Here is a 12,388-nt window from a genome sequence, read left to right as displayed (position 1 = left end):
TTCCCTTCTTCTTTCTTGCTCCTCCTCCTTTCCTCCTCCTCCTCCTCTTCCTCCTCTTCCTCCTCCTTCTCCTCCTCCTGCTTCTTCCTCTTTTTATTTTTTTTATTTTTTTTGAGACACGGTCTGACCTTGTCGCCGAGGCTATAATACAGTGGTATGATCACAGCTCACTGCAGCCTCGACTTTCTAGCTCAAGTGATCCTCTCACCTCAGCCCCCCAAGTAGCTGTGACTACAGGCACATGCCACCATGCCTGGCTAATTTTTGTATTTTTTGTAAAGACAGGGTTTCTCCATGTTGCCCAGGCTCGTCTTGAACTCCTGTGATCCACCTGCCTCACCCTCCCAAAGTGCTAAGATTATAGTTAGGATGGGATGAGCCATCACACTTGGCCTTAACTCTTTCTTCTACTTGTTCTTTCCAGCACCCTCTGTCCCCAAAGGTTAATATTTCACCAGCTGATAAACAAGAAAATATTTATCAAGCCCATATTCATTTTCACAAAGCAGGCAGTGAAGGCTGAATTTGAATCTGAGGCAATAAATTGATAACTAGCACATGTGGGAATGCCACCCACTGTCAGAATTTTGACCAAGGTCTTTCAAAAGCTGCCATCGTGAACCTATTGCAAAATTAAATTACTGCTTTGAACATATAGTTTACTTGTCTGTCTATATCTTTTACAGAAATTGATTGACTCTAACCACTCCTTATGTCATGTGTATGCCTTAATCAGTTCTTTGAAACAAAATATTCATTATTTTTCTACTATTTTATAACTAATCTTGACAGAAACTCTTGTACACAAAACCAAATGTCTAACATTTTTAGGAGGGGAGATTTTTAGTTTTGGGTGGAAATAGCTTAGGTGTTACTTTAAATATTGCAGCTTATCAGTTTTCAGATGTTTCTTGCATCTGTACTACCATTAGGTTTTAAGGAAGCTCTCAGGGACCTGGACTGAGTCATTCTTATATACTATACATTGTCATCATCTGGCATGATGGATGGTACATGGTAGCATAGTAAATACTCAGACAGATTAATTATCTGCGCGAGTGAAAATGGATTACAACTACCTAAATTTGTAGATAAACTATTCTCATCATTAAAAAAATACAAGAAATAGTTGTGTTTGGGTCAGACATCAGGTATACAATAAAACATGGATATATAGAATGTATACATTTTGCATAAGGCACATAACAAATGTATTAAAGTGCAGTAAGTTCTTTCCCAATCATTCCTAAAATATGTAAAAAATATCATAGCTTGAGGAGCCACAGAGAACTTGTGAGAAGAAAATATTCAGGACGATACCATTTTCAAAGAGAGACTTCTCAGAAAGACAGTAAATTTTACCAGGTAACACGGTTCCAAGTTCTGGAATGCGGTAGTTTTCAGGAAGCAGTAATAACTCTTATCTTTGGTTTCTGAAGCTTTTCTTATCATCAGTCTTGAGAGGAAGGGTTTTCTTGATGTTGCTGTCAGCTTCATTTGTTGATCTATAAATAATTTTTTCTCCCTGAAGTGTATCCTTCAGAAAATAGATCAATATTTTTTCCTAATTTATAAAAATTAAAGTCCCAGAATATCTAGCTGTTGCATACCGTTGTGACAGACTTTGTGTTTATTCTTTTTTAAGACAGAGTCTCGTTCTGTCACCCAGGCTGGAGTGCAGTGGCATGATCCTGGCTCACTGTAGACTCAACCTTCTGGGCTCAAGAGATCCTCCTGCCTTAGCCCTGTCTAGTAGCTGGGACTGTAGGTGCTCGCCACCCTGCCTGGCTAATTTTTTTATTTTTTGTAGAGATGGGGTTTTGCCGTCTTGCCCAGGCTGGATTCAAACTCCTGGACTCAGGCAATCTGCCCACCTCGGGCTCCAAAAGTGTTGGGATTACAGGCATGAGCCACCACACCCGGCCAGATATATCAATCTTGATGGAAAAGGAAAGCTTAGAAGAATAACATGTTTATAAGTTTGTATGATAAAGATGTTTATTTATGAATGTAGAAATGTTACAATAAAATTATATCGTTAAGGGACTCGAGATTGAAGTTCTGCCTGTTATTTGAGCAAAGTAACTGTTACTGGTTCAGCATCCATGGTGCCAACTAATGGTAGTCTAGTTGTAATAAAAGAAGGCTATAGAAGAGTGGGAGATAAATGAGAAAGGATAGAATCATCATAATCTTCAAATATATCTACCAATCTTTTTATCTAAAGACATAGTGGCCTACAATTATTATTTCTATTTTCTTATTGTAATTAATTTGATATTTTCTTAACAATATAAATAGTACATCTACTTCTTTCTCATTGGTAGGAAAGAATATGAAATAAAGTCTATATTTAGGTATTGTTTATTAAATTAGTATTCATTGGTGTCTTTATTCAGTAGGAAATAACCTATATATTTAATATAGTATGAATAATGCAAATAAACTCATAAGAGACAGAGAACATGATTAATTCATATTTATTGATATTTCACCGAGTGTATGGCATTGTATTTTATAAAAACATTGAACTATTTGTGAATTGGTTTCTGATACTTTTGGTCTATTTTATACTTTTTTTTAACTTTAAATTGAACTTGACAGCACTCCTAAATTCTGAAACTGGAAGAATGACAGAGGCAAAGGATTTTTTTTCCCCTTCTAATAACGTAAGAAATAAAAGCCAAAGGATATAATCACAACAATCCCAACAATAAAACAACAAAGCCCTGCGGGGACGCTTGGGTGAGGGAGGCAGTACACAAAGCATCCGTGTTCTTACTTGCTCGATTCATTTAAATTATATGTTACCAATAGAAACATTTCAAGCCTAGGAACCCAAGCAAAGCACTGTGGGTTCTCTGTTGCTTGTGAGTTGGAACACTAGGGGACAGCACTAAAATATTCCATAGTTATGTGTTATTGATCACTTGCATACTGTATAATAAGTTAGAGATTTTACTATTAAAGACTATTGAATCTCCTGTTGATTTCAGTGGATGAAGAAGCACAAAGAGGAAGATGAGCTTTTCAAATCCATAAGTTCAGCCTTTATGAGCAAGTGTTTTGAATAATTTAGAAAAAGCTCCCAGGCTATTTTTCGGTTGCAAGATACTAAGGCACGATAACTTAAAGGACTGTGATTCTTCTGTTAAAGAGTGTTTTGTTCTGTCTTATTCTGTTGGGGTAAATATTTTGCTGACATTTTTACTTCTTGTTTTCCAGGCACTTTGGAAAGACATGAGACAGGAGAAAGAGCACGAATTATTCTTAATTGTTGTGATGATTCACAGCTTGTGAAGTCTGTACTTCCCATTGCCTCAGAGACACTTAAGCACAAAAGTATAGAACAGAGATCCTCCAGCCCCTACCAGCTTGGGCCATTACCTTGCCCTAGTCTGCAAGTGGAGTCTTCATGTAAGGTAAGTTCAAATCAAGCTGATATTCACAAAGAGCATTATCAACTGAATAAGAAGTTAGATGCATTCATAAATACATGGCACTTAAGTATCAGCACAAAAACAAGAACTAAGAGACTGCTACATCTACCAAGTAATCTTGGGTGAATCAGTGTAACTTTTTGAGTGACTATTATACTTATTATGGCATGATTTTTGACAAAATAGATTCTGGCTTGTCAAAATTGAGTCCATTTTATATTAACCCTTGAATCCTAGGTCGTTTTCCATAAGGAAGGGAAAACATTTATATTCTGTAGTTTGGATCTATTTTTATTTTTCGGTTAAGAGTATCTGACCTCTTAAAAATGCTGATTGAAAATAAACAAAAAAAGATCAGAAAAACTAGATCACAGTATGGATAATTATTTTGATATACCCAGTATCAGTAGGATCACTAACTCTCTAGGATTCTAAGCCTCAGTGAATACACAGTGATGGAGTTGGCATTTATTCTCGTAAACCAAGCCAACCAGCTTAGCAGAAATTTGGCTAGCTTTATTGTTTTTTATGTGTAAATATGATATAGTAATTTAATCTGATTTCTGTAAGGGATTATTTTCCATCTTTTTATATTTTTACCTCCAAATTATCCCCTCAACATACTGTTGTAACTATGCCATTTATATGTACATATCAAATGTATTTTTTCATGTAAACATATTTTCATGGTATTAATATGTAATTTTTGTTTTTAATGGCTGCGTTATGCTCTATGTGGTGTTTCTATCATTGCTGGTATAGATCCTTTCTCTATGGCTTGATACATGGCTTGGTTTTTATGTTTCACTTTTTAAATAACACATCTATGAACCTAAAGCTTTTTTCATGCAGTTTATTTGAAGGATATATTTTTTGAAGTGGGATTGCTAAATCAAGGTTTTGCTGATTCTTAATTACATATTGTTCATCTTTTCTGTTATTTTAATGGTATTATGAAGACTAGTAATATACTATTAATAAGGACGTAGAATAAGACCTTATTTTATCTCATGTGTATGTATATAGTTAGGCAAAAGAATATGTCATCATCAAGAAAGGCCAATGGGCCATTAAAGCCATGCCTCAAAGCAGCAGAGTTGGGGGCAGGGGTGCTAGCATGTAATCTTTAGCTTTTTAGGTTTAGAGACCTGGTTTAGATTTTTACAAGTGAGTCTAGGATTTGTCAACCTTGTGAAAACTGAGTCACACTAACTAAATACCTACAAAAATGAATATATAAACTAGAATGACAATTCTTTTATTGGCATTCTGGTTGTTGCTTGGTACATTCTCACTGCAGCAAAGCTGAGGCCAGGGGAAATTGTAACACAGGGTTTCTTCATGGGCATGGAGTCAGAGCCCAGAGAATATTCATTCATTGAGCTCTGACAGTTGAATGTAACCAATGCTCTCAGCCCAGCAGAGTACCATCTCCCTTGGCCAAGGCTGATAATGCATGGAAAAATTTCTGAATTTTGGATTTTTCTTTTTAAGACTCCATTTAGAACACCTGCTTTTGTTTGTACTTTCCTCCTTCAGATATTGAAGCTGGTGATTAGGTGACGGCTTTTTTTCTTTTCTCATTCAATCCATTGTCTTTAGGTTTTTGAAACCTATTTTTCCTATTCTTAACTTGAAAAGGTCATTTTCTAAGGACAGTTATAGAGATGCTTTGAAACTTCAACATTCACAGCTGAACATAAGGTGGGAAATTGAATCACACTGACAGTCTTAGGTATCATAAGGCTGTAGTGAATAAAGCCCAGTGAGTGAGCTGAGCCAGCTGCCAAGCATTCCCATCTTGGTGTGTCTTTGTTGCTCACCATTCATAACAGAGTTAGCATCTTATAGTGGAAATTATATGCTAGAGTAGTAGGTGAGAACTGGGGGATGTCTCTTGACCTATGTCTTTAAGATGTCTAGGGTCTGCAGGAGCAAATCTCATTCATCAAGTGTCATTTTTACTAGTTTAACTCCCAGAAGGTAAACTGACTGCTATGTATTTCACTCTCTTGAAGAGCTTCATAGTTACTCTTTAGGTACTGGTAATAATATATATAGATTTCATTTTCTTTATATAATTTTGTTTCTTCGTTGACTTCAAGAAGCAATAAAATGCCAGAATCTTGTTTTCCTACTTACAGGCTGATTTCAACTTTATTTTCTTGCTTTTGCCCCTTACCTTAGATGACTACAATTTCAAACTTTCATTCTTTACATTCGGAGATAAACTCAATTGGACAGGACTATCACCTTTTTTGTCCTATATATTATACTTCTCTTATTATTAAATTTAGTGCTAATTAGAACAATATTTTTTATGCTTCTCCTAAGTTGTATCTTTTTAAATTATGTACTGGATATCTTCATGATCTGCTATACACTTTTTCTCTTAGCATTTCATCCTGATAGAGTTAGGCTGTTGAGATTGTCTTATTTATTTATTTATTTATTTTTAGAGGCAGGGTCTTATTTTTAGAGATCATGCCACTGCACTCCAGCACAATCACAGTGCAGTGGCATGATCACAGCCCACTACAGGTTTGAACTCCTGGGCTCAAGCAATTCTCTCGGCTCAGCCTTCCATGTAGTTGGGACTACAGGTGCGCAACACCATACCTGTCTAAATTTAAAAATTTTTTCGTTTAAAGGCAAGATCTCATTTTGTTGCCTAGGCTGGTCTCAAACTCCTTACCTCAGGCGATCCTCCTGCTTCAGCCTCCTGAGTCTCTGGGATGAGAGATGTGAGCCACCGTACCTGCCAAGGTTACTGTATCTTAGTCTTCTTTAATTTACAAATTTGATAAGCATGACATTTTATGGGTGCTGATACATTCCCCATTCTCCTTGTTACTAATATGGTAAAATGCTTCATGAGTTTTCATAAGAAAAAAATTAATTTTAAGAAACCAAATTTGAATCATGCTCATTGTATATGTGGGGAAAATGAGGGACAGTATGCCTGTGAAATTTAAAACTGTTAAAGGTTACTTTGTATTTCAGGATTGTTTTTGTTTGTGGATTTTAGTAAGACACAGGTGAAATATTCTCCAACAATAGAATGAACTGTTTAAACAGAAGACTAGCAGCGGAGACTTTTGTGTTTGGCAACATTTGGACTTTATTAGAATGCTGTATTTATTTTTTCTTGTTGCATTTGAAGCAAGTACATATAGATCTGGAGAAAAGTTTAAAAGAGAAAAACAAATACAACAAAACATTTTGAAAATAATTCCAATTTGAAATGCTAGAGGAGTTGAATTTGTGCTGCTAGACAAAGAATATCTCTGGCATAGGAAAGGAAGGCCAGAGTCATAAAGGATTTAAAGGAATACAATATCATATTAGTGATGGGGGACTGCTTTTCTTAGATTTATCTAAGGATAAGACAAGATAGAACCTGTTTAAATTGCAATGGAAGGAATTTAGTATCAAAGTAGAGAATAAACAACCATCCTAAAATCATCTGTAATTGCAGAAATCTTTGTAGCTTCATCGTATTTTAAGGGAAAAAAAAAACCTATTTTGTTTGTTCGTTGGTTAGTTGCTTTTAAATTCTTTTTCTGCATTTCTTTTCTGTGAACTGAAAAAGGGTAATGTGGATTATTATTTGGGGCCTATTGTAGTATCCTGGAAATGTCTTTTCTTTAAAATTGATTTTCTGTAGAATGGGTCTCCCAGCAGCTCCTTCTGGCTTGCTTTTCTAGGGCTTCACTGTCTAAAATGGTAGCCATTAAACATTTGTAGCTACTGAGTATTTGAAATGTGGTTAGTACTACATGTTAAATTCTATTTTGGATATGTAGGATTAAATGAAATGTATTACTAAAATTAATCTCACCCATTTCTTTTTCCTTTTTTTAATGTATCTATTAGGCAATTTAAAATTACAAATGTGATTTGCATTCCGCTTGTATCGAACAATGATGAACTAGACCAGGAATAAGTATTTTTCTTTTTTGTAAAGGACCTGCTATGATTTGGATATTTAACCCCTCCAACCTTATGTTGAAATTTGTTCCTCAGTGTTGAAGAAGGGACCTAATGAGAGGTGTTTAGGTCATAGGGCAGATCCTTCTGAATAGATTAATGTGGGGACCGGAGTGCATGAGCTCCATCAGTTTCCAGGAGCATTGGATGCTAGTAAGAGCTCCTCTCCTCTCCTGCCTCTCTTGTTTCCCTTTTCACCGTGTGATCTCTGCACACATGGCTCTGGTTCACCTTCTGCCATGAGTGGAAGAAGACAGGCCTTCACCAGATGTCCTGTCTTCCAGCCAGCAGAATCGTGAGCCATCTAAAACTCCTTTCCTTATATATTACTCAGCCTCAGGTATTCCTTTATAGCAACACAAAAATAGGCTAAGAAAGGACCAGATAGTACATATTTTTGGCTTTGCAGGCCAGAGTTTTGCAGCTATGGGTACTCAGCTCTGCTTTTGGAGCACAGAAGCAACCATAGACAATTCTTCAACAAGGGTGGTTGTATTCCAATAAAAACATTATTTATAAAAACAGGCAGTGGACTAGAGATGATGCATTGGTTGTTGTTTGCCAATTTATGATCCAGACAGTCTTTACTGGACCTGGAGATCATGAGGCCTGAGGAGAAATTGGCAAAATAGTCAACACCTCCCTTTTCCCTCCATGTCTGTATTTTACATGAAACAACTTATCCCAACCTCTTCTGAACTGTGTGTAATGTAATCCAAAAGAGCTTATATCAAGTCTAATCTGTGACAAAAACCAGGAACTCACATGTGTTTGGAAAACCACCCTTTGAAGAGAAACAAATTTGTAAGTAATGGCTCCCAACTTAGTTGGATTTTTTTAATGGAATTTTCTTTACATAATGCGCTTATATGTGCATTTTTATCTAAGCATATAAAATTGATTATAAATAAAGACTACACTGCATTATTTACATTCCAGTTGAACTTTCTAGAAATCTGGTTGTATATATTTTTAACCTTTAGCTGACCTTATGGTGATATCTCTCTGGTACCATTTGCTGAAAATTTTTATTAGAGCTTTATTCTGATGCCTCTTGTGAAACGCAGCTGGTGTATGGGTCGACCACCAATTGAAATTTGATCCCACTACTACCTATCACCTTATCAGAATGAAAAGTTAGTTCTTTCATATTTTATGCCACAAAAAAATAACCAAAATAGAATTAGTTTCCAAATTGTGACATTTGAAAATATCATCTGCAAATGTACTTGTAAAGCTATTAAATAATAATTCATCATGGCAATATTACATGTTACCACGGTTTTTATTAAACTACCTTTATTTTAATATTAAACTTGTATAACTATAAAAAAGAACAAATATTTATTTTAAAACAATAAATTGCATTATATAGGGCTAAATCATCCATATAGAATGAAAATTTTCCCTTGTTGATTAGTAAATGTTTGATTTATTCTTTTTCATATAATAAGCAGCATAGAACTATTTTTCTAATATGGAAAATATTTTATACCAATTTTTTATAATTTTAAAAGAAAATAGATTTTTATTTTAAATTTCAAACACTTGATGAACAGACAGTCGTTTTCCTCTGTAAACATTGGATTAAGATTTCTGTGTTAAGTATTTTGATTTGGTGAGTCTCAACTTAAAACTGTAGTACCTAAATGATAATATCCAGCCTAGGAAGATAGAATTAAGAAATAAACGTTAGGGGAGAAATCTACAAGGTCATTTGCTTTTTGAACACATAAAGTGATGCAAGTTTTTGACAGTGTATAACTGTTTATCATAAGAATTTTATAGATAATTTTACATACTGTAGGTTAAATAAAAATTTCTGTAATAACTAATCCTTTTTTTTTAATAACTGCTTTATGAAGAATTTCCCTTTTTTCATTTTGTGGCGTGAGTTTAAACTTTTTCCGTTTTTAAAATATTACCTCAATCACGATGAAAACTATGAGGAATATGTCACAGCTTTGTTTCAAAACAAATTTAGAAGGTCTGAGTGACTGTGAAAAGTAGGAAATGCACCATTGAATGACTCCAGCTGTCCACCTCACACCCAGAAGCAACTCCGAATTTCCTCACAGGACTTCAAAGCCTGGCTTGTATCTAAACATTCGTTGGCCATGTAAATCACAGGCACAAAGGGAGAATGCTCCTATTTCATGGTGCGAGGCTAGTTTAAGTCTGGCTTTGTGCAGCACGTGCCGGTGGGGAGTGCCAGCAACAGAAGGACTCTGTTCTGACTCGTGTGACAAATGTAGTTAACACCGGATCCATATTAATGTTGTCAAGTTCCCTCGATGTATTTAAACAGATTTTAATTATTTTCAGCGTCCAAAGGCCTGAAATATATAGCCTAATAGTTCTTCAAAGAAAGCTTACTTAATGTGTGAATGTAAAACCTCTCATAAAAATGAAACTTTTATATTGGCCTTAGTCATTGACATAGGTTATTCATCAAGTCAGCAATTTGTGTGGCAAAGTGCCATTTGAATAGTGTATTGTTAGGATACTTATGCTCCACTTGACAAGGGCTCTTGCTGTAAATAGTGCAATTTGACTCCAGCTGTTAAAGAGTGGCTTTGACAGCAGCCAGATAGAATGGAGATGGCTTACTGCACTGCCGAAAAATCAATATTGGGTTCTTGTTCATAGTAACCTGTTCTTTTCTCTTCTGCAGATTTATAAACGACTATTAAGGGTTTATAAGTGGAAGTTTAAATATTATTTTAAATGTAATTCACTTTACGTTTCAAATTAAGACTTGCGATAAAGGGTACAAATGGAGAGTTTTCAGATATTATTTCCAAACCCTGGCTCATGTTTAGTCACAATTACAGTTAAGTTTAATTTGGATTCTCTAGCCTCAATAGAAAAGAATTTGTGTAAAACATGGACTCAAAATTGTGTGCCTATTGTATATTGCCAGCCCCAATGATTTCTTCTTTTTGATTTTCCTTATCAATTTGTCTTCTGTGTCCCTCCCCTCTTCTCTGTGTGTATACCTTTTTGTATAGATGGCAGAGTTCTTTGTGGCTGTGCCCATAGCAACACCCACAGATGTTGACAGCCAGTCATGTCCCCAGTGTTGTTTTCCTAAAGCAGAGTCTTGCTGGTTTTGAAGAATTTTCTAAGCAGTTTTCAGCACTACAAGGTTGCTATGATACCTGACTGGCGGTAATGGATATTGAATCTGTTAATTACAATAACTACACACAGGGCTCTTTTTTGACTGGGTTTCTCTACCGTTGCGAGCTGTTATGTTTAAGATACAGAGAGGAAGTGAAGTTGTATATTTAAGATGAGAAAAAATGCTCCAAGGTAAAATCCTGAAATGTAAAAAAAATTCCAGGTATAAAAACCTTTTAGCTGACTATTGCTTTCCCAGGACTGCCGATATAATTTATTTAAATCATTTCTAGTTTTGGCTGAGTTTGATTTTTAGTTTTTATTATTGTTCCTGAGAGGACATAAGTCCTCATCTGAAGTGTACTGAGCAGGATTTGAAAAAGCTGCATTTTTTAACATGGAAAATGCCAGTATAACGTGTACTTTCTCAAATGCCTTTTTCAATGAAGTCAGCTGTTAAAATAGCTGTCTTTCTATTACTGATCAACTCTGCGTTTATTGAATTTATGGCTGAGATAGCAACTGAAAATTCATAAAGCTGATAATATAATTGTGAGCGAAGACCTTTAAGGCTGATTCAAGGTCGGCGTTATTATTTTTGTAATTGCTGATGGGCAACCGTGATTTCTGCCAGAGAAGGGGTTAGTTCTGCTTTGGGTTAACTGGTTTCAAAACATGTTCTCTCTACCGTTATTTCTAAAGTAAGATTTTTCACTGAATAAATATTTATATCATTTATTTAGTACTAAACTTAGCTTTAGATTTATTTCAGTTTCTCTCCCCCCACAATATTTCGCTAACTCTATAGGAGACATGGAAATCTAAGATTATAACTTTCTTCTTGGATTAAATACTCTGTTTGTAGTTATCAGTTAATTTGGAAGGGGAAGTTCTAGCATAGAAACATGGAGAAAAGTTAAACATTTTAGGCATTTTAATTTTGTATTTAGCTTGATCTAGGGACTGTGTTAGCATAATTTATTAAAGCACATCTTTACATTTGCCTTCATTTACATTAATAATTTTACAGATATTTTAGAACCTATGAATTCTGTAATCATGTTCATATGATATTATGCACTCAAAACTATTTAGCTTATTTAGACTTTTTTTCTTCCTTATTTCTTTTTTCCTTTTTGCCCGGACTGGAGTGCAGTGATGTGATCTCAGCTCACTGCAGCCTGCGCCTCCCGGGTTCAAGCGATTCTCCTGCCTCAGTCTCCCGAGCAGCTGGGACTACAGGCGCCCCCCACCACAACCAGCTAATTTTTTTGTATTTTTAGTAGAGACGGGGTTTCACCGTGTTAGCCAAGATGGTCTCGATCTCTTGACCGCGTGATCCGCCCGTCTTGGCCTCCCAAAGTGCTGGGATTACAGGCATGAGCCTGTTTTTCCTTTTTAAAAACATGTAGCCTCTCAAAATTTGTTAAGATCCTGCTTCTTGTAGTACCCAAAAGATGACCCTATTCCACCTACTTAAAGAGGTTATTATCTGTTAGGGTCCAAATTCACTCCAGTGGATTTGGATGCTCTGTTATTGAGGAACTTGTTGGTTCTGATCAAAATGATTATAAATGTGACCTCTTCAAAATGTGTTTCTATTCTGTTTTTTTAATGACTAATGCACTGGATGGTATTTTCGGGAAAAAGGATGAAGTTTGTAGAATTTAGATGTTAACTCAAAGTATTAGTTGCTTATAACTGGAAAGAAATGGAGGAGAATAAAATCTTTCTTGTTGAAAGCTGGTAATATCACTTCTTGACTGAGAGTACCATCTGGACCCATTTAAAGCAATCCCAACAGGAGCACTACTTCTGTACCAGTGACTTCTGTT

The 12,388-nt window shown here is 35.5% G+C and overlaps 1 protein-coding gene across 2 annotated transcripts in view; it reads left to right on the top strand.

Moving 5' to 3' along the window:
• WDR72 (WD repeat domain 72) overlaps positions 1-12,388 on the top strand; it is a 236,314-nt gene that overhangs the window by 88,124 nt on the left and 135,802 nt on the right. For both annotated transcript variants that reach the window (XM_015142281.3, XM_077938706.1), the window contains exon 14: positions 3,226-3,422. In XM_015142281.3, coding sequence (XP_014997767.3) covers positions 3,226-3,422 — 197 coding nt within the window. The remainder of the gene's footprint in view (positions 1-3,225; positions 3,423-12,388) is intronic.

The sequence above is a fragment of the Macaca mulatta genome, chromosome 7 (genome assembly GCF_049350105.2).
Source record: "Macaca mulatta isolate MMU2019108-1 chromosome 7, T2T-MMU8v2.0, whole genome shotgun sequence".
In the NCBI taxonomy this organism is placed as follows: Eukaryota; Metazoa; Chordata; class Mammalia; order Primates; family Cercopithecidae; genus Macaca; species Macaca mulatta.
This window is presented reverse-complemented; position numbering and strand designations above follow the sequence as displayed.